Source organism: Narcine bancroftii, chromosome 3 (assembly GCF_036971445.1).
Source record: "Narcine bancroftii isolate sNarBan1 chromosome 3, sNarBan1.hap1, whole genome shotgun sequence".
In the NCBI taxonomy this organism is placed as follows: Eukaryota; Metazoa; Chordata; class Chondrichthyes; order Torpediniformes; family Narcinidae; genus Narcine; species Narcine bancroftii.
In genome coordinates, this window is record NC_091471.1 from 101955552 (window position 1) to 101981236 (window position 25685).

At 38.9% G+C, this 25685-nt stretch overlaps 2 protein-coding genes across 8 annotated transcripts in view; one reads left to right on the forward strand and one right to left on the reverse strand.

Moving 5' to 3' along the window:
• The window catches only part of lnx1 (ligand of numb-protein X 1), a 282074-nt gene extending 263554 nt beyond the window's left edge, over positions 1 to 18520 (forward strand). For all 7 annotated transcript variants that reach the window (XM_069924659.1, XM_069924664.1, XM_069924660.1 and 4 more), the window contains 2 exons: positions 12129 to 12287; positions 18018 to 18520. In XM_069924659.1, coding sequence (XP_069780760.1) covers positions 12129 to 12287; positions 18018 to 18153 — 295 coding nt within the window. In that variant the 3' untranslated portion in view covers positions 18154 to 18520. The remainder of the gene's footprint in view (positions 1 to 12128; positions 12288 to 18017) is intronic.
• Positions 17550 to 25685, reverse strand: part of fip1l1a (FIP1 like 1a (S. cerevisiae)) — a 102332-nt gene continuing 94196 nt past the window's right edge. The window contains exon 16 of the mRNA XM_069924666.1: positions 17550 to 19614. Coding sequence (XP_069780767.1) covers positions 19470 to 19614 — 145 coding nt within the window. The 3' untranslated portion in view covers positions 17550 to 19469. The remainder of the gene's footprint in view (positions 19615 to 25685) is intronic.

Consider the following 25685-nt stretch of genomic DNA (forward strand, 5'->3'; position numbering starts at 1 on the left):
GAATGTGGACTTAATTTATGAAGAATTTAGACGAGTACATAGATGGGAGAGTTATGGAAGGCAATGGACAGTGCACATCAGTGGGATAGGCAAAAAAAAAGGTTCAGCACGGACTAGAAGAGCTGACGTTAGCCCTGGAGCATATAAGATTGAGGGGTTATTTGATAGAGGTATTTAAAATTATGAGGGGGAATAGAGTAAATGTGGACAGGCTTTTTCCATTGAGAGTGGGGGAGATTCAAACAAGAAGACATGGATTGAGATTGAAGGGGGAAAAGTTTAAGGGAAACTTAGGGAGAATTTCTTCTCTCACAGGGTGGTGGGAGTGTGGAATGAATTTCCAGCCGAAGTGGTAGATATGGGTTCGATTTTAATATTTGGGGAAAAGTTGGATAGGTATATGGATGAGACACGTGTGGAGGGTTATGGGCCGGGTGTGGGTCAATAGGACAAGGTGGGAGAAGGTGTTCAGCATGGACTAGAAGGGCCAAATTGGCCTGTTTCTGTGCTGTTATTGTTATATAGTTGTATGGGCATAAGAATAACTTTGTAATATTACATTCTTCCTTCCTTAAAAAAAAAACACCAGCAGTATCAAGTAACACTTCAAGGGACTACTCACATCCATATTAATTGGGAGGTTTTGGTACACAACTGGATCTCCTTAGTTCTCGTGGAGCTACTGTTTCATCATCCTCCAGTTTTTCTTCTCTAACTAACTTGTCCATAGCTTGCTGGAAGGTGGTTATCCTATTTGTGACTCCAAATGGAATCCTACAAAATTGATTTAAATGTCCATTGGCTTCAAAAGCTGAATACTTCTTATCTGAATCCTTCATTGACACTTGGTGGTAGGCAATTTTCAGGCCAAAGGTTGAGAACACACTATATTTTGCAAGTTCTTTCACCATTTCATCAATTCTTGGCAAGGGGTAAGCATCCAATTCCGTGTATTGATTGATTATCTGTGAATAACCCACACACATTCACTTTTTGTGTCGGTGGATAGAAACTTTCACCACTACCATTTGGGCTCGCTATGGTGATATGCCTCTGGTTAGGGTTAGGGTTAGGTGATATGCCTTCTGAGAGAAATGGCGAATTTTCTCTGCAATGAAGTCCTGATCATCTTTGCTAAAGCTTCTTAATTTGGCAGCAATTGTTTACAGCTTGGTGATAAGTTTGGAAAATGGGATGGCTCTTCTATTTTTGCTGCTTTCAGTGCAGAGTAATGATCAGTACCATTCACCGTTAGCTCAGACAAGGGTCCTCCGTATTCAAATTTCACACTCAGACGCTGACACTGGAAACCCTGGCCAAGTATTAAGTCAGAACATAGGTCTTCAATACACCAAGTTGTATGGCAGCATATGACTGGCTATTAAGACTAAGAGTTAGGTCAACATATCCTTGGGAACTAGTGATGAAAGTTTTGTTAGCCATAGTAATGACTTTACTAGATGGGCTAATTTTAGTCCCTGCGTGAGTTTCTCGCTAATGTAACTATCGGTGCTGTTTGAATCCAAAAGAGCATTTAACCTTTTACCATTCACAGTCACAAAGGTTGCGACTTGAGCGAATCCTTGTGACATATTCGTAAGTGTAGTCAGTACCTGAGAATTGACTACTGTTGCCACTGAGCTTGGTGAGGCCTTAGGATTTGCACACCCGAATATAATGTCCCTTCTTGGCAGATTTATTATAAGTAGAGAGTTATTTTGTTAAGAGAAACCACCGAAGAAACATTTCCGTTTTGTATTATAAGTGGTAGCCGCAGCAGATTTCTCAAGAGCAACTGGAAGGTTATCAGGCAGCCCTGCTAAAGAATCCTTCTCACATACCTGCAGTACCTATGATGGTTCAGGGTTCACTACAGCAGCTGTGAGGGCCACGGGGTAGCGTATGCATCATTATTGCCTTGAGCTATGTCTAACACAGTAGCTTGGTTATAAGCAGTCTGTAAGTCCATTGTTTTGTTTTCTAAGAGAAGCTGACATATTGCAGGTGAGGCAGTGCCACCGATGAACACGTCACACGTTGCCTTGTTTCCACACTGCTCTGCCCTATGATCTCAATAATTAATTTCTCTTTAACTTCCAACTCCCTGAAGAAATCATATAATGATTCTCCTGGCTTCTGCCATCTGGTAGCCAGTAATTTAACGGTCACGGGAGGAGGGTGTGGTGCCGCGGGATGCAAACATGATTCCGCTGTTTAAAAAGGGCACAAGATATAGGCCAAGCAACTATAGGCCAGTAAGCTTGACATTGATGGTGGGGAAACTAATGGAAGGAATTCTTACGGATAATATGTATAAATATCTGGATAGGCAGGGATTGATCAGGGACACCCAACATGGGTTTGTGAGGGGAAAGTCGTGTTTGATGAATCTTGTTGAATTTTTTGAAGAGGTGACCAGAAAGGTTGATGAAGGTAAAGCAGTTGTGGTCTATTTGGATTTTAGTAAGTCTTTTGATAAGATTCCGCATGGAGGGTTAGTGAAGAAGGTTCAGTTTTTAAGGATTAATATAGAGATTGTCAGATGGGTTCAAAGGTGGCTGGAAGATAGGCACCAGAGAGTCATGGTGGACAATTGTCTGTCAGGATGGAGGTCAGTGATGAGCGGTGTGCCTCAGGGATCGGAGTTGGGTCCTTTGTTGTTCGTCATTTATATTAATGATTTGGATGATGGGGTGGTAAATTGGGTGAATAAATATGCAAATGATACAAAAATAAGGGGAGTTGTGGATAGTGAGGATGGTTTTCATAGACTACAGAAGGATTTGGACTGTATGGAAAGGTGGGCTGGAAGGTGGCAGATGGAGTTTAATGTAGATAAGTGTGAGGTGCTTCATTTTGGGAAGAATAACCAAAATAGGATGTATGCAGTGAAGGGGAGGGCATTGAGGAATGCTGAGGAACAAAGGGATCTTGGAATAATGGTTCAGCGTTCCTTTTGGTATGCCAGCCTTTATAAATCATAGCATAGAATATAGGAGCTGGGAGGTGATGTTGAGACTGTTTAAGGCATTGGTGAGCCCAAGTTTGGAGTATTGTGTGCAGTTCTGGTCTCCAAATTATAGGAAGGATATAAATAAGGTAGAGAGGGTGCATAGAAGGTTTACAAAAATGTTGCCTGGATTGTAGTACCTTGAATACAGAGAAAAATTGCGTAGACTTGGACTTTATTCATTGGAGGATAGAAGGTTGAGAGGGGATTTGACAGAGGTATTTAAAATTCTGAAGGGAATAGATAGAGTAGATGTGAATAGGCTCTTTCCCCAAGGGTAGGGGAGATTGGAACAAGTTGGAATAAGTTGAGCGTTACAGGGCAAAACTTTAGGAGTAATATAAGAGGATGTTTCCTCACTCAGAGAGTGGTGGCTGAGTGGAATGATCTACCAGAAGAGCTTGTTGTGGCAGAGTCAAATCTGTAATTTAAGAGGAGGTTAGATGAGTACATGGATGTGAGGGGATTGGAGGGTTATGAACAAGGGAGTGGGTAGGTGGAACTAGTGGAGTTTCACGTAAATTGGTGCAGACTAGAAGGGCCGATATGGCCTGTTTCCGTACTGTAAATTGTTATATTGTTATATGGTTAAAAACCTCAATGGGTGTCTTCACATATAAACAGTCCAACTTCGAGACAGCCGCGTAAAAATTTTCAAATCTTTCTCTGTATTTGAAAACATTGCAACTCACACAGCCTAATAGTTTTTCTGTATTTGTTTGGTATCTTGTCCCCATAGTCGTTAATGCATGCCAGTGTCGCCACTTCTTGGCAGGTGTCAGTGAGCGAGATTGATGTCTAAGTACTTTGGCCACCACACCATCTCCATGCTTGACAGTTAAGTTGAGTAAATTGTTGTGAGAATGAAAAAACTTGGTAGCTGCTGTCCAGCTTTACTCAACTTAATTTTACAGTTACACTTTGAAAATGGCAGCAGTTAGAATTTAAAAGAAAGGCATGAGGCAACAGCTAGAAGCTGATTAGAGAAAGAGAGGTCCAGTGACCTGATGAGTGGCGCCAGCCAGAATCAACTAAATATGAAATGCAAGCTAATTAAAAATTAAGAATAACTTTGCAATATTACACAGCCTTTGCCACCCTATTTCAGAGAGCTATGGACTTGCACTCCATGATCCTTCAGTATGTCAGTGTTCCTTTGGGCCTCTGGCTTTCTTACATTTGACCTCTCAAAGTGCAACACCTCACTTATCTGGATTAAATTATATTTGTCATTTCTCCACCAGTATTTCCAACTAATCTATATCCTTCTGTCCTTTAAACTTCCTGATGAATCACAACTGCCAATTTTGTGTTATCTGCAAATTTTAATGATTCTACCCAGATTTTTATCAGTAATTTATAAAGCAGAGGTCCCTGCATTGATCTCTGCAAAATACTACTGGTGACAGACATATAGTCAGCATTAAACCTCTCCACAACTACCGTCTGCCTTCTATGGCCAAGCCAGTTTTGAATCCTATCAAGTACCTTAATCTTATGGATTAGCCTACCATGAGGAATCTTGTCAAATGCTTTACTAAAGTCCATGAAGACATCCATTGCTCTATCTTCATCATGTCCTTGTAAAACAATCTAGTTCTAAAGACATAAGCTCCTCCACACAAAGCCATGTTGACTGTCTCTTATAAGCCCATGGTTTTCTAAATACAATTTATCGTTTCCATATTTACCTACCAACAAAATCCCTGTTTTTGTCCCTGTTTTTTTTTAAAGAAAGGAACAACACAAGTATTTACATTGGCTTGCCATAATGTGTGGGACCAAGACACTTTTTTTTCTCCTTTATTTGCCCCTATGCTCCAGTTTTAAATTTGTAATCAAACAATTCATATGCAATTAAAGTGTATATTTCAGATTTTATTCAAAGTTATTTGTATCTTTTTTTTTCTTTCTAGGGGTTTTGGGGGGTGGGAGAAGGAATGGGGTGTTGGTTTCTTGTTATTGTTCGTCCTTATTTTTATACATTTTGGTTTGACGCAGAAATTAAAGCACTTTTTATACATAGTTCCCTCATTTCAGGGCACCATAATGTTTGGGACATTTGGCTTCACAGGTGTTTATTATTACTCAGCTAAATTTGCTTCATTGGTGCAGGTATAAGAGAGCTAGACTTGCTTCTAAGGTTTTCATCATCTTCGGAGACTGTAGTTGGCATTTTTCAACATGAATTCCAGAGTTGATCCAATGAATGTCAAGGAAGCCATTATGAGGCTGAAAAACAATAAAACAGTAAGAGACATTGCCCAAATCTTAGGATTATCAAAATCAATGTCTCTCCTCACTGACGATTAACACATGCACACCTCAAGGATGCGTGTTTTGCCCACTGCTCTACTCACTACATGACTACATGGCTAAGTGCAATTCAAACACTTTATACTAATTTGCCGATGACACCATTGTCAATGGCAGAATCACAGACGGCAATAAGGTAGCATATAGGAGGGAGATAGGATGCCCCCCAAAGTTCCTCAACATGATTATCCAACTGCACGAAAACCAACAAGGTCGGGTCAGATACAGCAATGAGCTCTCTGAACCCTTCTCCATTAACAATGGCATGAAGCAAGGCTGTGTTCTCGCACCAACCCTCTTTTCAATCTTCTTCAGCATGATGCTGAACCAAGCCATGAAAGACCTCAACAAATGAAGACGTTGTTTACATCCGGTACCGCACGGATGGCAGTCTCTTCAATCTGAGGCGCCTGCAAGCTCACACCAAGACACAAGAGAAACTTGTCCGTGAACTACTCTTTGCAGATGATGCCGCTTTAGTTGCCCATTCAGAGCCAGCTCTTCAGCGCTTGACGTCCTGTTTTGCAGAAACTGCCAAAATGTTTAGCCTGGAAGTCAGCCTGAAGAAAACTGAGGTCCTCCATCAGCCAGCTCCCCACCATGACTACCAGCCCCCCCACATCTCCATCGGGCACACAAAACTCAAAACGGTCAACCAGTTTACCTATCTCGGCTGCACCATTTCATCAGATGCAAGGATCGACAACGAGATAGACAACAGACTCGCCAAGGCAAATAGCGCCTTTGGAAGACTACACAAAAGAGTCTGGAAAAACAACCAACTGAAAAACCTCACAAAGATAAGCGTATACAGAGCCGTTGTCATACCCACACTCCTGATCGGCTCCGAATCATGGGTCCTCTATCGGCATCACCTACGGCTCCTAGAAAGCTTCCACCAGCGTTGTCTCCGCTCCATCCTCAACATTCATTGGAGCGCTTTCATCCCTAACGTCGAAGTACTCGAGATGGCAGAAGTCGACAGCATCGAGTCCACGCTGCTGAAGATCCAGCTGCGCTGGGTGGGTCACGTCTCCAGAATGGAGGACCGTCGCCTTCCCAAGATCGTGTTATATGGCGAGCTCTCCACTGGCCACCGTGACAGAGGTGCACCAAAGAACAGGTACAAGGACTGCCTAAAGAAATCTCTTGGTGCCTGCCACATTGACCACTGCCAGTGGGCTGATATCGCCTCAAACCGTGCATCTTGGCGCCTCACAGTTTGGCGGGCAGCAACCTCCTTTGAAGAAGACTGCAGAGCCCACCTCACTGACAAAAGGCAAAGGAGGAAAAACCCAACACCCAACCCCAACCAACCAATTTTCCCCTGCAACCGCTGCAACCGTGTCTGCCTGTCCCGCATCGGACTTGTCAGCCACAAACGAGCCTGCAGCTGACGTGGACATTTACCCCCTCCATAAATCTTCGTCCGCGAAGCCAAGCCAAAGAAGAAGATCAACCAGTGGCAATTAGGGCCAATCATATTCAGTAGCCATAAACACTCATGGACAGCAGCAATCACCTGTGAGCTCTAGAAATTAGTTTTCTGAAAGTTTAAATGGTATTGAAGCCTGATGACTAAACCCTTCAATGTCACAAACATTACAGGGGATGATTTTTTAAATCTGGAGTAATAACAATGGGTTCGAATCTACATCAAGCTTCAATACTTTTGCTGTGATGCAGTCCATGTTTTATGTTTTATTATCAAAAAAATCTTAAGTTATGAGGTTTTGATCCAATTACTTGCATCTTTTTTATGCAAATTGGGGTGATTTGCAATTGGAAGTATTTGGTCCAATATCCCATTGGGAATATTTCATTAGGAATGAGTGCAAAGGGCGGCATGGTTGGCGTAGCAGTTAGCGCAAAGCTTTTACAGCACCAGTGATCAGGACTGGACCTGGGTTCGAATCCTACGCTGTCTGTAAGGAGTTTGTACTTCCCCCAGTTTTTGTGTGGGTTTTCTCCCACTGTTCAAAACACACCATGGGTGTAGGATAAAGGGGTGTAAATTGGGCGGCTCGGACTCGTGTCTAAAAAAACAAACTCAATTTAAGTGAGAATAATATTTCCAATTTCAAGGCACATCAGGAGGGAACATGTTCTGTTAATGTAATTTAGTTTGGTTTTAGTTCATACATACTGACTGTCTATGTAGAACACTGTAGCTTTATGTTATAGTTCGCAGTTTTGTTGAGAAAGTGTCTGGTTCGGTGGGTTCAAAGAGAGACCAGTCTGGACACAAGGGTTTGCAATTAAACATATCTTTTATTAACAACAATTAAGAGAACGTGGGAACATACTTTCACAATTTATAAGGGAGCATGGGAACAAAATTGTAACGGGAAACAAACGGGAGAACAGTAAACAGTACACAACTATTAATTCACACACACGATGCAGGCATTTGCACACTATAAGCAGAGGTTATACACACCTTCCCCTCCCCAGACCCATGATTGAGAGGAGGTGGATCTGGTACCATTGTACCCACAGGAGTATATGCATCCTCTTGGACCCCTGATCAGATGAGAGGTGGATCTGTTACTACTGAACCCATAGGGGTATACGCATGCTCTCCGACCCCTAATCAGTTGAGAGCGGCAGCTTTACTGCCGGTATTGATCTATAGCAATTTGAGTTATAGCAATATCATGGCTCAGCTTCAGTGCATTGCACACCTTACCCGCGACACTTCCAAGCGATGACTACAGTTGCGATCTGGCATGGAGTGATGCACAGGGTTATCACCACAGGGAAGAGGGAGTGAATGCCCTCTGTGTTGGTGCTAAATATAGGACTCTAGCCAATAAGGATGCTAGGTGATTTGAACCAGCCAGTGGCAAGGTGTGCACTGTCTAGTGGCCAGAGCCTAATCTTAACTGACACTCCACCTGCAAACTAACTTTGTCTACAACTTGTAACTTTTGAGTAAATCAAAAAGCACACCAAGTACTGACAGGTGATGTGACTTCTGAATTAGTTACAGACAGAGAGGCCACATGACCACCAGCAATAGGCAGGAGGCCACACCTCCTCCACACACAATAGCAGTTAGCGCAGCTCTATTAGAGCGCCAGAAATCCGCTGTCTACAAGTTCTTTCTGTCTCTCTGTGGGTTTCTCCAGGTACTCCGGTTTCCTCCCACATTTTAAAGACGTATGCGGTTAGTTGGACCCATGTATTTGGGCACCATGGGCTTGTGGGGTGGAAAGATCTGTTACCATGCTGTATCTTTAAATTAAAATTAAAGTTATAAATTGTAATAATTTAGAAAGCAAAAACAAGTTTGTAAGATCAAATGAATTCTCTGCAGTTGCAGAGAGCTACTGGGGACCTCAGTCAGGAAGCTGCAATTAGCTTGCGAAAACCTCATATTAAAAATGTGCACAGTTATTCAACTGAACAAGGTTGGCTGGAAAGACATGCAGCTGTTAAGATAGTTAATGGTCTTTAAGTGTCATTACAAAACTGCAGTGTTATACCTGGCATGTTTCAGAATTTCTTGAGCATGTTTTTTCTTATAAAAGATTTGAACAAAAGCACTTTTGTTGGAGTGAAGAAAGCTTTGTGTGTTCTCCTTAATGCCTCCTAAATTTCTAAGGGTCATTCAGGCAAGTATAGAAACCCCAAACTTACACCAGGTCCTCCCTATGGTCATTTCCACTTCATCCCTACGTTGAACCCTTTGAAAAGTGCTGGGGTGGAATACAAATTTGTAGTTTCCAGGTAGTTATACTAAAAAACTGCCTGCTGAACCTACACAGTTAGATTTGGTGCAGATTTAGCAAATCTATTTGTTGCTTCAGTGAAGAGATGCAGCTCTGGTACAGAGGGGTGAGGTTTAGCTAATTTGTTTTTAAAATTAACATTTAAATATATTTAATTGTTAAGTCAAGATTATTGTCATCTGATTGTACAAGTACAACCTGACAAAACAGCATTTTCCAGTCCTCAGTGCAAAAACAACTAACCAGACATAGCACATGTTCAGATAAATTATACATATGCAGGACAAGTATTATGTCTATAAAAATGACTAAATAAATATTGTTTTGTACAAATGAGAGTTTGGGATGGTTAGTCTGAGCAGTTCCTCTGGTCGTTCAACATTCTCACTGCCCGTGGGAAGAAGCTGTTCCTCAGCTTGGCAGCACTGCCTCTGATCCTCCTGTATCTTTTCCCTGACAGGAGTAGCTGAATGATGCTGTGTGCAGGGTGGAAGGGGTCTTTAATTATTTTGGATGCCCTCTTCAGACAACAATCCCAGTAGATGATGTTGAGGGTTAGGGTGGGGGGGGGGGGGGGGGGAGAAGAAAACTCCAGTGATCCTCTCAGCCACTTTTATGGTCCTGTGGATTGACCTCCAATCCATTTCTCTGCAGCAACCATACCACACTGTGATGCAACCTGTTGGCCAGGACACTGTTTAAAGAAGGTTGACATAATGGTGGCTGGTAGCCTTGCCCATTCCAGTCTTGTAAGTCACTAGCTAAGTGAACTATAAGGAACTTGATGCTAATCACTCTCTCTAATACAGATTTGTTGATGTGTAGTGGAGAGTGCTCATTCCAGATCCTCTTGAAGATCATGATCCTCTCCTTCATCTTGTCCACGTTGAGACTCAGGTTGTTACGATTTCACAAGATGTTTCATCTTTTCTCTATTATGCAACTCATTGTTGATGCTGATGAGGCCAATTACCATTGTATCATCTGCAAACCTGATGATACTGTTGGTGTTGTATCTCATGATATAGTTTGTGGGTCAGTAGTGTGAACAGGAACAGGCTGAGCAACCAGCCCTGAGGTGTGCCAGTGCTCAATGGGACAATGCTCAATATTCTGCTACCAACCCAGACTTCGGTCTTTCCATTAGGAAGTCCAGGATCCAATTAGATAAAGGGGTGTTGAGTTGCAGTGAGGACAGCTTCTCCACCAGCCTAATTGAACCCATCTAAATACTTGTTTGATTTCTATATTTTAATTTTTAACATTTTGGAATGTCCAAAGAAGCATGACATTTCATAACAAGCAAGCCTGCCAGTGAGAATGGAAGGCATTTCTGTAAGAGGGGCTTTCATATTTGGAGCTGGTTTTTCAATTTGTGAATTAATTATCCTTTCTCCATTGCTTTAGAAATAAAAGCATATGCAAGATATCCAGTTTAGTTTGAGGTCATATTGCAACAACCCATGTTGTAAAATGAGCCCTCATTTTAGGAAGGGCAAATGTGTGCATTCTGAAATATGCAATGTACAATCCTCAGTTTTCTGTATGGTTTGACTAACACCATTATAAATTAAAGACTTGAATGAAGAGGGTCAGCAAGTGTTTGAAAATGATAGAGGTCAGAGATGTTATAATGTACTAGATTGTTGTGGGTTACAAGATACAGATAGGATGCAGAGTTGGGCAGAGAAGTGACAGATCCAATTCAATCTAGAATAGCATGCAGTGATGAGCTTTGGAAGATTGAACTTGACAGGGGAGTATGTAGTTAATGGGAGGATTCTTAAGTGTGGCATAACAGAGATCTTGAGGTCCATGTCTACAAAGTCCTCAATGTTGCTGTGCTTGTCGATAGGATGATTAATGAGGAGTATAGTCTGTTGGCCTTTATTAGTGAAGGGATTGAGTTCAAGAACCGTGAGGCAATGTTCCAGCTCCTTAAAACTGGTCAGACCACTTTTGGAGTATGGTGTTAATTACAGGAAGGATGCAGATACTTTCGAGAGGATGTTATGTGGATTGGAAACCATCATATGATGCAAGTTTGAGAGCTATGGCTTTTCTCTTTGGAGTGACAAAGGATGAGAGATGACTTAATAGATTATGAGATGTCTTGATAAGGTGGGTGCCTTCCTGGGGCAACAACAGCAAATACCAGAGGTTTAAGGTGAGCAGAGTTAAGTTTAAGGGAGATGACAAAGGTATATTTAGAGTGGTGGATGCCAGTACAATAGGGACATTCAAGACTCTCAGATAAGCACATGAAGAAGAAAAAAGTTGGGTGGGAGGTGTGGAAAAATTATTGTGGAGGTCAGCACCACATTGGACAGTGCTGCAATGTTCTATGATATCTAAGACCAGATCCTAAACATCTGATATTGATTCATTTATCTTTGGCAACTTTCTAATTTAAACAAAAACTTTGTGAATCTTGACTTTCTTTGTGCAAGTGCTGAACTGTGTGGATTCAAGCAACCAGCAAAAAAAAACCCCAAGAAAAATAAATAAAAATTTAGATAAAAGTTTAAAATTGTAAATGTTCTCTGAAAGTAACACAACAGTTTGATGAAGATGGGAGCAAATATTCAACTAGTGGATTGCCTTGGTCGTGCTTTCCTTATAGCAGCTGTTTGAATTTTTAAAAATCGCATTGCCCAGGTTGATGCTGCTTGCCATTGGAGTGGATCACTTAAAGAGTCTCCTTATCCCGACTTAATAAGTCTTTATCTGTAAACTTGGGGGAGAGGGTAGGTAAATACGACCACATGGTTTAGCGCAACACTTACTGTGCCCATGACTGGGGTTCAAATTTAAATTTTGTATGTTACTGGAATTACCGGATTTAAACAGAACTTTACATAATTAAGGACTTCAATACTAATTTTTTTCCCCCCGAATTACTTTACATTTTGCACTGTCTTTTAAACTGTTTGTCTAATACACCAGCATTAAGAATAATGTAAGAGTGAGTCTCAAGCAACTGCAACTTGCTTTTCTGGCATCTACCAAGCCTGTAGGTGCCGAATACCAGTTTTACTGTGTTGATTTTACTTCTTCTCCCATTCTAGGTATCTTTACTTGTGCAAAGACATAGAATTGAGGAGAAATACATCTGGAAGTCTGGGATTGAGTATTGTAGGTGGATATGAGGAAAACCATGACAGCCAGCCATTTTTCATAAAGTCCATTGTTAATGGAATGCCAGCTCACAATGATGGAAGACTGAGGTACCAGATAAGTGTTACAAGTACTTAATATAATTATTCAGTTACACAAAAACAGAGGCTTTTCAGTATGTTGTTTGTGCCACCATTCAGTAAAATAATGGTTTTTAATTTAACTTAGTGTTGCAATCCTACATTAATTCCATAACCCTCAATTTAAAACATTGTCCCTCTCCCTACCTAACAGACTCAGTGACTGAACCATTAAAGCTTTCTTGGGTCATGCTCTCCAATCTGGCTGAAGAAATGTCTTCATTTCTTTTTGAATGACTAAATCCTTGTTCTGAGGCGCTGATCCCTGGTCATGATATCCCTGCCAAGAGGAACGGCATCACTGCATCGGCCAAGTCAATGAGATCATACCTCATTCTTCTAAACCCGGGAGTAGAGGCCTCTCCTACAGTCCTCAGGAGCATAAAGTAGTCAGACAAATTTATTTTTTACTTCAATCCTCCTGCAGTTATGCCAAACATACGATTTGCCTTCCAATGACTATATAGAGCATGTGGTAACTTGTATGCGAGTTCAATGCAGTTCTCTCTGAGTTCTTTCACCTTTTTAATCTATTGCTATTAAAATATGGGGTCTTTGTCTTGGCTACCAATTTTCCAAGTTCATTGCTCATTCACTTAACAGTAACATTCAGCACTTTTAAGGATTGATTGTACAAATTTAAGATGGTGGCTGTCACAGAAGTTTTGTCTCTCTGCATCCACCAAGCCCACATTGTCACTTAGCTTTGAATCTGACCTCTCATGTAAATGTGAAATCTAACAATCTGTATTTAATAAGCATTGCGAAAAGTGCAATGTTCACATGACAGGCAAGATCAATGCAAATAAGGCACAGTTGTCTCCAAAACATATACCTAGTGAATTAATGTTTCATTTTAATTTCCAGTGAAAATGATTTGGTGGTCCATAGATGCAGTGGATGCAACTAAAGTAGTCATGTAGGTCTGAACATCCAATGCCAGTAAGACAGGGAAATCAAATGGCAACTATTGTGGAAACAGAAAATCCCACAAGGTGCTGGAGAATGTTTTTTAAAAAATTATTAACTTGGGCATAATGCACAAGGAAAAGTGAGAAACAATTTCACTATATATGACCGAAAGTGTTAGTTTTTCTATAGTTATATAGAGTGCAAAAAACTAATTCTATTCCTGATCAATATTTCACTTTGGCAGCAACCCCAGAATGTAGACCGTGCTATATTGTAGTAAAGCATTAAAAAAATTAACAATAACATTTGCAAAAGATTAAATGAATCCCATCAGTTGCATGGATGTTTCAGAATTCTGTGAGATTATCAGGTACACTTAAACGATTTTTCCACTATAGATGTCATAACTCATTTGAAATTATAAACTTTTATAGTAAAATTACTGATTAGAAATAAGTGGAAATTGGTGACCATTTATTTTAGTCATACCAAGCAACTTCAAAAGCATCTTGGAAGTTGGCACGAAGCAAAATGGCACAATAATGCATTTACCAAATACTTAATTCCTATTCAAATTATACACAGACATGCCAATCAAGAAAAATACCCATTTGAAGAGATGTACTTCATAATGAAAACAAAATTTTTAAAAAGTTAATTTTTCGCCAACTTATCACAATTTCTGATGAAAGGTCATCAACTAGAAATATTAAGTCACTTCTCCCGTCATAGATGGTGCCTGACTTTCTGCATACATTTTATTTCCACATATAGCAAAAAGAAAATACTTTAAAAGCAACTCATTTATTTAGGATGTTCTCTGTTAAGAAGGAAAATGCAACTTTTTCCATTAAATTCCACAAAACAGATTCTTGTTGGTTGAGGCCCTAACAACTTCCAGTCCCTGCTGTGGAATCTTTCAGTTGGGATCCATAATCTTAAAGGCATCTTCCAATGCAACTTTGGATTAACAGTTTCAAGTATAGACCAATCTCTAGAGTGGACTCTGCACTCTTTCTGGCTAACTCGGAGCACTACAAATGTAAAAGTTGGATTAACACTGTCATTTCCATCCCTTATAAAATATGCAAAATTAGCTGGTGCACAATTCAAGAAAAACATTCAACCAACACAGAACCCAAAATTACTATGGACACTGACAAACTTCTGTGACAGCCACCATCTTAAATTTGTGTACATTCAATCCTTAAAAGTGCTGAATGTTACTGCTAAAATGTTTATAACAGAATCAAATTATAGCTAGTTATTTGGATTCCATTTGTTGAATTTTTTTAAAAAAACTTGTTGCCAAATGGAAGACAAGACAGCAGAACATTAACTATAAATCATTTAAACCAAAGTGATTTTGTGATACAGAAACAACTGTATATTCCACTATAAGATGGTGCAATGATCACCTGAGCAGGAAGACCAATTTCTATAATGGTTATTCTAAAATATTATACAAAAATATATTGTATTTAATTCTTCTTGACACTGTACCACAGTAGACAGTAATAAATGAAAAGTTTTACATTTGAAAATCAGCTGCTCTAATAAGTTTCATATACAATATTTATAAAATAAAATATAATTGAAATAATATCAAAACAGATTACTACAGATATGAGGATAAGTTATGTTGGAAATATAGTTTGGAATTCCTATCTCTGAGTCTAAAATATAGCAAGTTTAATGAATCCTTCCAGAAAAGGTGGTTGCAGCAAGGTCAATCTTGTCATTTAAGAAAAAGTTGAATAGGTGCATGGATGTGAGGGGATTAGAGGGTTATGGGCAGGGTGCAGACAAGTGGGACTAGAGGAGATCACTTAAATTGGTACGAACGAGAGGGGCCAAGATGGCCTGTTTCGTAATTGTTATATGGACCTTCCGGAAGAGTAAAACTGTTTGAAAAATATGCAGTCTGTAGTCGTCAATTTTCTTGGGAGTAATGGGGAAGATTACTAGCCATAGAAAAATAAAACTAATTTCAACTTACATTTTCATAACATTTCAAATTCAGACAATTTAATATTTGTTATTACATAGGCTTCAAGAATCAGTTTACTTTTAAAGGGCCAGAAAAAAAAAGCTAATAAAGTTAATTGAAAGATGAAAACTGCCAAAAAGTTTTTTGCTTGACAAAATTGCCGATCCTTTTTATTCAGTATCTTTTATTCAGTATCCCAAGCTGCTACGTTTGGTTTTAATGTCTTATAGATGCAGTAAGATATCAGCGTTAGCCTAGATTTTGGTTCAGTTTAACATTTAGTTGGAACCTGCATTCTGCAGCATTATCTTAAAATGGATTAGTCAATTAGCCATGATCGTACACCTAAACTGATATTTAATTCAATCTCTGCATAATGAGGAAAAAGAAAATCTTAAATGTTAATGTATACTGAACACCTCACAGTTTGGCGGGCAGCAACCTCCTTTGAAGAAGACCGCAGAGCCCACCTCACTGACAAAAGGCAAAGGAGGAAAAACCCAACACCCAACCCCAACCAACCAATTTTCCCCTGCAGCCGCTGCAACCGTGTCTGCCTGTCCCGCATCGGACTTGTCAGCCACAAACGAGCCTGCAGCTGACGTGGACTTTTACCCCCTCCATAAATCTTCGTCCGCGAAGCCAAGCCAAAGATACTGAACAGAAAGCAATATTGAAACTGGTTTACATCATTAGGAATCCAAGGAATCCAATTTGGTGAGTAACGTGCGTGGCAATAAGCTGGCAATCTTACGAATTCTTCAAATAAAAATTTCTATCACAGTCAACATTTAGAACCTAGAATATTCAGGAACAACCAACTTTTTAGCCTAATATTAATGAGGAGGGAAAAGCCTAGAGTTGATAGTGAAGAGTGGAATAACAGAATGCACTGAAGTTAATAGGATTGAGCAGTCAGCATAAATTCATGAAAGGAAAAACATCAACCTTGTATGATCTACTGCAGTTTTATGAAGATTTGGCTAATTGAGTAGATATAGGGAACCAGTGGATGATCTGTGTTTGGATTTTTAGATGGCATTTCACCAGAAGTTGGTCAATAAGGTTAGAGGACATAGGTGGAATTAATATACTGAGATATTTGATGAGAACTAGTTTTCAAATAGAAAGCAAATTAAAGGAAATGAATGGATCTTTCTCAATTTGGCTGGAGACCAAATGAAATATTTCTAACATTGGCAGTGGTACAAAAATCATCATGGCTAGAAAACAATGTAACAAATATTCAAGGAGGATAGGGGCAGTATATGACATAATATTATCTGACAATCTGGTTATCCATTTTGGTCTTACCTACAAAAGGATATCCTAACCATGGAACGAATGCCAACCAAAAGTCATTAAAAATGTTTCAGGATGGGTAGGTTTGCTGTATGAAGCTTGTATTATCTAGAAGAGATCTCATGGGCTCTTACAAAATTATATATATAATAAATAGAGTTTGAGACACTGGACCTAGCTGAGGGATTGAGAAGCAGGAGTCAGTCTCAGAATAAAAAAGTTAATAAAGTGGCGAGCTCAATAGAACCATAGAATGCTACAGCACAGAAAATGGGCCATTCGGCTTTTCTAGTCTGTGCCAACCATTATTCTGCTAGTCCCAGCAACCTGCTCCCATTCCATAACCTTCCAGACCTCTTCCATCTCTGTATCTATCCAATTTATTTTAAAATGTAAGAGTGAGCCCACACTCCCACCACTCTGAACCTTTCCCCTAAAGATATATATACTCTATTACTTATCTCCCCCTTTTGAGTTCAAAGATTGATAAAGATATCTGACTAAAAAGAAAATGTTGAGATTGAATATTAACCATGAGCTGGAATGAGAGAGCAATTTAAAAGAACTACACACAGTCTTCTCTTGCACTGATTTCTTATATCAAGTACAATGGTTAATTAAATTCTAGCAGGAAAGCATTTTGCAAATAAAAATTTCTTTACTATTTTACCTTAGTTGATCAACATTTGAGGAAAATTTAGGAAACAACATGCTTATTTACATGATGTTACTTTATATGGTAAAATATGGAAATGCTGTAGACAAAAGAGCTTACCAGAATCCACACAGCTCAATTTTAAACCAGAGGATCTTTCCCAGAAATAAAATTAATTTGAATCAGCGGGAACATGGCTTCTCAGCTGTGTGGCATTCCTTTAATATGTTCCTAGTAAAGTCTGCATTTACATTGTGCCTTGAAGAAGATCTTAGAGTATGGAAATATAGTTCCTGTGCCATTATTAGAAGCAAAACACTCAAACTGACCAAACAATAATAAAACTAAAATAGCTGCTCATTGCATCTCACTATAACTTTAAATAAAACTTCAACTTTTACTGAATTTTACAACCCTCCTTACATCATACAGTTCACCAAAAGAACTACAGTATTCTTATTGATACATTTCTGTAATTTACTTGCATTTTATGCCTCTTTTCTGAAGTAAACATACTTTTACAATTTTTCTCAGTTAATAGTTAAGAGTGCAATGAAAAATTGTGAAACATTTCTGAGTTTGAACATTTGACAAAATTAGAGAACGCAACAACAAAGTCTCCATACACAGCAGTTTATAGACTTTGCACTCTATATTGTAATATACCTGTTCTGGAGAATGCAAGACCACAAGTAAATCTGAAACAGTGATATAATGAAATACACTATATTGAAGTTGCACTGTAACTCCATTCTATGTTGAGTAGGTTTATATAAATCAGCACAACATGGTGGACTGAACTGTGCTGGAATGTTCTATAAAGTATCATATTATTTTGTAGGTGCGGAGATATAATTTTGGCCGTCAATGGAAGAAGTACTTCTGGAATAAGCCACTCTTGCCTGGTGAAGATGCTCAAAGAAATAAGAGGAAAAGTTACACTCACTGTGGCTTCTTGGCCTGGCAGTCGTCTCTAGAATAGATTACAATGGTATTAATATGGAAAACTAATGATTCATCACAGAAACTATTATTGAAAATCTGAGTTCTCCAATGGCAAAGCAGTTCTGATGCTCTTTTTTAAAAAAAAGCAAAGTCACCATGATTTTTAAATTATTTTCTGAAGAACTCAAATACATCAATGCACTTCAGAATGTGATGTATTAAAATTTATTGGACGGGACTGAAATTTTCATTGTTGCATTTTGGATTGCAACAAATAAAATTATTCTGATTGGTTGGTAAATGATTGCTCTACAACTTTCGCTTGTCAAAATGTCTTATTTTGAGAATTCTTCTTCTTGCAGGAATGACAAAGCTACAATAAATCTTACATCTGCTAAATATGTTCTTTTTATGGTGAACTGTATTGGGGAGGGAAAAAAAATCAGGCAAAATATTCCATATATAGAGATATGCTATAACATTTCAATCTGGTGTAGTTTCATTATGCATGCTCTGCTTTCTACAGTATTTTGAGGTTTGGGTGAAAATACACACATCTTCCACGACTTATTTTGGCTCTATTCATATTGGTTATTCATTAAAAAGTGTTGCTGCATCCAGACTGGGTTGGGTTAGGTATTGTAATGGACCTAGTCAGAGCCCTTTTCAATGATTCTTATTGTGTACAATCAGAATTTAATTATATAATTAAATAAAATCAATTTAAACATTTAATGTAAGTTTAAGTAAAGTACAAAAATGTGTTAATTAAAATCAAGTCAAAACAAACCACTAATTTTTCAGTGCAGATCCTAAATAGAGGGCTCTGGCTGTTTAAAACTGAAGGGCCAGAAATGAAGTCCAGGCAAAGTGAGAAGTCAGACACCCTCACACCTGCTGCAATTAGTGTAACTGCAAGCTTATGGGCATTAGGGGGCCATAACTTTATACACTTTTAGAGACTGTGTAGCTGGACAAAATTTCACCACAGCATGCATCCAGGGCATAGCAAATTTATTACCATCAGAGTAAAATGGAATGCACCACATTAAGGAATGCTATACATCAAATAAACAACTGTCAAAAATAAAACATTTTTAAACAAGAGTGCAGAATTTTTATTCAACTTCAATAAACTAATACAAACATAGTAATTTAGTTTTTAAACAACACTATTGGTGCTGAGAAGCACCACGCTTGTCAATAGTCTTTCAAAATACTGAAGTTCTGACATCTTCAGAAATTCAGATAAGATTTGCCATTAACCCACATTATTTTCAAGCATTTTCAAAACTTTTCTTCCTATTTTTTATGCCACAACATAGACAAGAGCCAAGCACCCAGAGATCTAATTACTGCTTGCAGCTTCACTCGGCTCTGCTTCTTGGGAACGCTCTTCACTGGCTTCTTTATCTTCCTTGCTTCTCTTGGATTTCTTGTGCTTATGTCGTTTGTGGCCATCAACCTCTTCACTGTCATGACGCCGTCTGCTGCTGCAATGAGAATCAAGGAATTACTGCTTGTGATCTACTCCATGGCCAATGTCTCAAGTTTCATCATTCACATAACATTAGATTTTAAAAATCACAACTTAAATATTAGGATGCAAAGTCAAATCCACACAGTTCTACAACAGGGGACTTCATGACATTTGGATTACTGTATGCAACTTTAGTCACCCAGCCACATGAAAGATGCAGAAAAGAGTGCAGGGGAAAAAAAAAAATCAAGAATACCACTGGGACCAACAATCTTGAATTACAAGGATAGAATGGAGCAAAGGAAAGGCTGAGAGGGAACCTTACAGAGGTTTATACAGCTGTAAAAGGCAAATATTAATTGCCTTTTTCCACAAGGGAATCTAAAACTAGAGAACATAGATTTAAGGTGAGAGAGGAAAGACACTTGTGGCAGAGGGTGGAGCAAAGAACAGGATTCCAGAAAGTCATATTCTGAAACAATCCCTGTATTGGGATATCTGCTCTGCACTGGACAGAGATTAGACCTTTTTGTTTCTCTCAGAGGGCAGCAGGTTTTTGCAATTCTTCAAGGGGCAATGAAAACAGAAATATATAGGTTCATGATAAGGAGCTGAAAGATTTATGGAGAAAAAGTAGGAATGGAAATTTGTGTTTACAATCAGATCAGCCAAGATCTAACAAAAGGCAAACAGATTTAAGGATCTGGGCATCCTGCTCCTTGTTCATGTGTTGAGGAAATGTCCCTGATGAACAAAACACAGCTGCAGGCTTCACAAAATGAAACCAGAAATTTCACAATTTTTCATGGTTGGTGCATACAACTAAAGAATGAGCAGGTCATCTGCCCACAATTTTCACAATCTATCATTTGAGGGAGAAAAAAAAGGGTCAATATAGAAATTAAGATTTTGACCACTTGTGTGGTTCCACAAACTCAAAGAAAGCATCTCAACTTTCATTTAAGCACTTTGTATGTCTCAGGACAACTACCAAATTCAACAATCTCAGAAAACTAGCCTTTATGGTTTGGGTCATAATTGTAACATTCAAGCAAGGAAGTCTGCAGATGGTGTGATTGCAATAAATGCTGGAGAAACCCAACAGGTCCCACAGCAGGCAAAAAAATACAAAGTTTTGGGTTTGAAACTTGGCAGAGGGCTCAAGTCCAAAACATCTCTGCCTCTTATGGATGCCGTGGGACCTGCTGCCACTTGTGAATTTACTGCAAGTTTACATTACTAGTCGATACCAAGTTAATTCTTCCCGAACAGCTGAAAAATTCCAAAAACATCTTTTATTTCAGTTTCTAGTAACTGCCGTGCCTATATGGTGTCAGAGGCAACCGATGCCACTCACTGATGATGGCCAGACTCTCTTAGCCTCCAGCATATTACATACATTTCCTTTAACCTCTCCACACCTTTCTATTCTGCTATTTGTGCTGCCATTCAATCCTGAAAACTTGCTACATACTACTCTCAGCCCACCTAACCTATAGCACCCAACTGATCACAATCTTTCAACCGAAAAAAAATGTCAAGTCCCATATTGTTTTCTGTAGTGGAGAGGGTCAAGAACTTCAAATTCCTGGGTGTCAACATCTCCTGGACCCTCCATGTTGATCCAATCATGAAGGCGGCTTGCCAGCGACTATACTTTGTGAGGCGTCTGAAAAGATTCAAAAACTTTCTACAGATGTACCGTGGAGAGCACTTTGGCTGGTTGTATCACTGTCCCGGTACGGAGATGCCAACACTCAGGAGAAGAAAAGAATTTGAGGGTTATTAACTCAGCCTGCAACATCATGGGCATCAGAATTCAATCCAAGGATATCTACAATAGGTGGTGTCTTAAGCAGCCTCTATTTTTAAGGACACCCACCACCCAGGCCATGCCCTCTCCACTCAGCTACCATTGGGAGAAAGGTACACGAGCCTGAGAAGACAAGCACTTAGCAGCACAAGGTCAGCTTCTTCCCCACTGACATCAGATTCCTGAATGAACAATGAACCAAATACCCTGCTTTACTTTGAATTTTCATGCACTATTTTATTTTTTTTTTAAGGTGGTTTATATAAATGTTTGCAATATGACGCTGGTGTAAAACAGAATTTTGTGATTTGTTCACCCGAGTTAGTTCATAACCTCAAAATTTTCTACAGATTTGTGAGACATAATTTCACTTTCATAAATCCATGTTGACTCTGCCTATTTCCATTATTATTTTCAAAACATCTTGTCACATTTCCTCATTAATAAATTTCAGGGTCTCCCCTTCTAATTTCATGAAAACTGATCAACAGTTCTTGGTTCCCCCTCTACATCCTTTCTTAATCTTTAAGGTTACACAACACTTTGAATTGTGAGTGTTCTTGAATCCATGGAATTTGAAAAGTGCCAGCTCGTCCAATCTTTCTCCATTACCATCTCGTTCTTGAGATGCAGGGAGTCATGCTCTATCGATTTATCACCAGGAGTTTCAGTGTCTCAAATTCAAGTCTTTTTAAAAAGTGCAACTTTTTTTTTCCCCTTGAGGTCCTCATACACTCTTGATCTTTCATCCTTCACTATTTCTGAAAGATTTTCTGTGACTTCCACAAAGACCATGTTTATTCTAGTTCTCTGCCTTTTATTTATTCCCAAATAACATTTCCTCATCTTAATCTTCAAGCTTTCATCGTCTTTAATTTTTTTAGTCCTAATACTTTGTTGCTTATTTGCTTTTGTACTCCATTTACCTTTTTGTTGTCAAAGTCCATGGTTACTGAATTTTGAATTTTTCAAAATCCTCCAATTTACTTATTTATTGGGCAATATTTTAAGCTTCTTACTTTGATCTAATGGTAACCTTCAACTTAAATGCCATATAGCTAGATTAAAGCGATACATACTATCTGTAAACAATATAATCTTTCAAACAGTCACTACTTGCTTATAATCATCAACTTGAATGCAGTTTTCCATTCACCATAGCCAATTCATGCCTTCCCAATGAATTATTAAGTTTTAACAGGCTGAACTAAAGAATGAACTGAATTGCTTAACAACATTTTGGTAAAATTCCAAATGGGATTATCTTTCCCTAAAGGCCAAGAGCTACCAGATTCTTTCTCGTAACACAATAGCCCATTCCATCATTAGTTCTACATACTGATAGGGAGAAAAAACCCCATCTCTTGTACAGTTTATTAATTCAATCTGCACACTACTGTTAATTTGGTTTGTTTACTCTATGTAGGTTAAAATCCCACCATAGTTAATTAAATACTCTATATACACCTTCAATTTCGGTTTCTATTTTACAGTAACCGGACTGTTTGCAGGTCTATAGAAGTCTCACCAATGATTTCTGCCTCCTGGTGTTTGCCAGCTCCACTCAAAATGACCCCACTTTGAGCTAATCCTCCCCCTCTCTCAACTGCCTTTATTCAATACTTTAAAGGCAGGTTCTCTCCCCATTTTCCATTCTGATTACCCCTTCTACAAGTGTTTTGGAATATTTAATTCCTAGTCACTTTGCAATTATATCTGTTATGATTAACAGATTCCACCACCAGATTGAATCAGTTGCATTAATTCACCCAACTGATTAAGAATACCCATTCTGATAAAGAGCCATTATTTTTGATTTTGTTCCATATTTTCCAGTTTGGACTGCATTTCGAGATGTACTCTTACGTTTCTATGCACTGTCTATTCCTGATCGACTTTAGTTATCATTACTCATTTTGGAACTTTGTCCTATTGATTTGCTTTCCACCCCCCCACCCCATGGCAAATTTTTTTTTGAATATTTTATTTATAATTTTTCAAATTCAATGTTAACAATCCATAATAATAAAGATACACTACATTCACTGTTGAGTCCAATTTCCCATCCCTCAGCCCCCAATAATATAACCAGAGGCAAAATTTGATAGACAATTACACTGAAAAGAGAAACAGCAACAATAAATTAGTCCTTGTCCCCTATTCCTGTAGCATTACCCACGGCAAAATTCAACCCTCCCTCACCTGATTAATTTAAAGCTCACTCTTACGCCTCAGCAGCACCAATTGAAAGACGCATAAACAGATGGGTTAAGTTTAACTCAAAATTTATTAACAAGTGTCAATAATATAATTATCTCAATAAATTCAACACCTTTATGGGAACTATATACTAATAATGGATTTATTACTGTAGATAGTGTGTATGTGAAAAAAAAATCATTGCAGCCCAAATGCTCCAAAATAAACTCCCAAAACAAAAGCCCAAGTCAATCAGTCAAAATAACAGTCCACTGAATCTGGTCTCCAGGTTTTAATGTCTTAGTTCTGTTGTGCACAGGACTTTGAGTTGAACGTGAAGAGAGATGACTGTTATCACTAAGCAGACTTTCGACCTTGGAAGGTGAATACAGGAAACTTTCCTTAGTTTCTTGTGTGGTAACAAACACCTTCAGTTTTCTCAGAAGCGTGTTTCTCACAGTGACCTCCTTGTCACTAGCACGAAATCAGCACCTCCAAAGCCCTCCTTGGGGTTGCACCAGGTGACCTTCTGTCATACAAACTCTGCCTTTTGTGACTTTTGTCACACAAAGTTTTCTTATCAAAAGGGGGCTGGAGAAGCACAGGTCGGACACACACTCTGGAAATCAAAGTGTGAAATCTGCTGTTAGAACAGCAGTGCTGGCAGGTGAACAGAACAGCTCAGCCTCCTGTCTTTTAGCTGGAGCTGCCGGGTGAACATACTGACAGTTCGTTCCTCAGCGCGCTGGACGGTTCAACTGCTGCAGCACATGTCTTCAGCACTCCTGACTGGAGGAGAGGGGTGGACGGGAGTGGATGTGCTCTCACCGAGTCCACTGGCTTCAGGGCACGGATCTCACATTCCACACAGATGTCCACTCTCCCAGCTTGCTGCTCCGGCGCTCCACACAGCACGCTCCTTTCTCTCGCTTCACAGTCAGTCATTGTCCCTGGTCAGAAATAAAACTGTCCTTGTCCATAACATTACCTACAGCTTAGTTACATGATACACTCAGGAGACCGGTCCCAGCCCGATTCAAGTGATACATCAACAAAATAATTCCATCTTTCCCTATACTGGTGTCTGTGTTCCATGAATTGTGACATATTTATCCCTTGCCAATCTGAGCCACTGACCCGCAACCTTAATGGAAGCATGCAGTTTGGATTCATGCTAGATGACACTTAAGTCAGTTGGTTGGGTGTGAAACTTACCAAATACACAAATACTGTAGCTACAAGGAAAAATACTGTTATTTCCTTGTAAAATGTTGATCATTAATTTTCATTGAATATTTTGTACCAACTTTTGCTGAGATTATTTTAGACTACTTTATTATTTTAGATTATTTTAGTTTCTCAAGACGTAGGAATAGAAATAGGCTATTCAGCCCATCGAGTCTTTCCCACCATTTAATCACAAGCTGATCCATCTTCCCCCACTCAATCCCACTGATTGGCCTTCTCCCTACAATCTTCAATGCTCTGACTAATCAAGAATTTATCAATTTCTGCCTCAATTTATTATGATAGCCTTAGCTGTAGCAAAAAAAATGTATACTGTCAACTTGGAAATCAGAAGAGAGCCTGAGAGTATAGCAATGGTACATGGAAATGAATAAATGTATACCATTGGAAAAAATAACATATAATTAAAAAATAAAGTCACATTATTTGAACAAATTTGGGAACTGTACATGGAACATAACAAAGAGGGCTTGCCTCGGACCTCCACCCCCTAAATTGATAAAATGATAAGAAGACAAAATGACTTGATCCAGTGTGTAATTTTGTTTATTTTCATTGTGTGATGACATTGTTTAATGGTTTTATTGCATTGTATATGTTGAACGTTTAATGGGTTTGGAGGGGGTGGGAAGATAGGGGGGAAAAAAGGGGAGAAAATGCCGCTGTGTATATTTAAGAGGGAAATGTTTGTATGTATTTTGATTGATATGGTTCACAGTGTGAAAAAAATATATATACCCAATGACACCCTCCACAGTCATTTGTGGCAATAAATTCCACAGATTTAACATCCTTTGGCTAAAGGATTGCTGTTCTAAATAAAC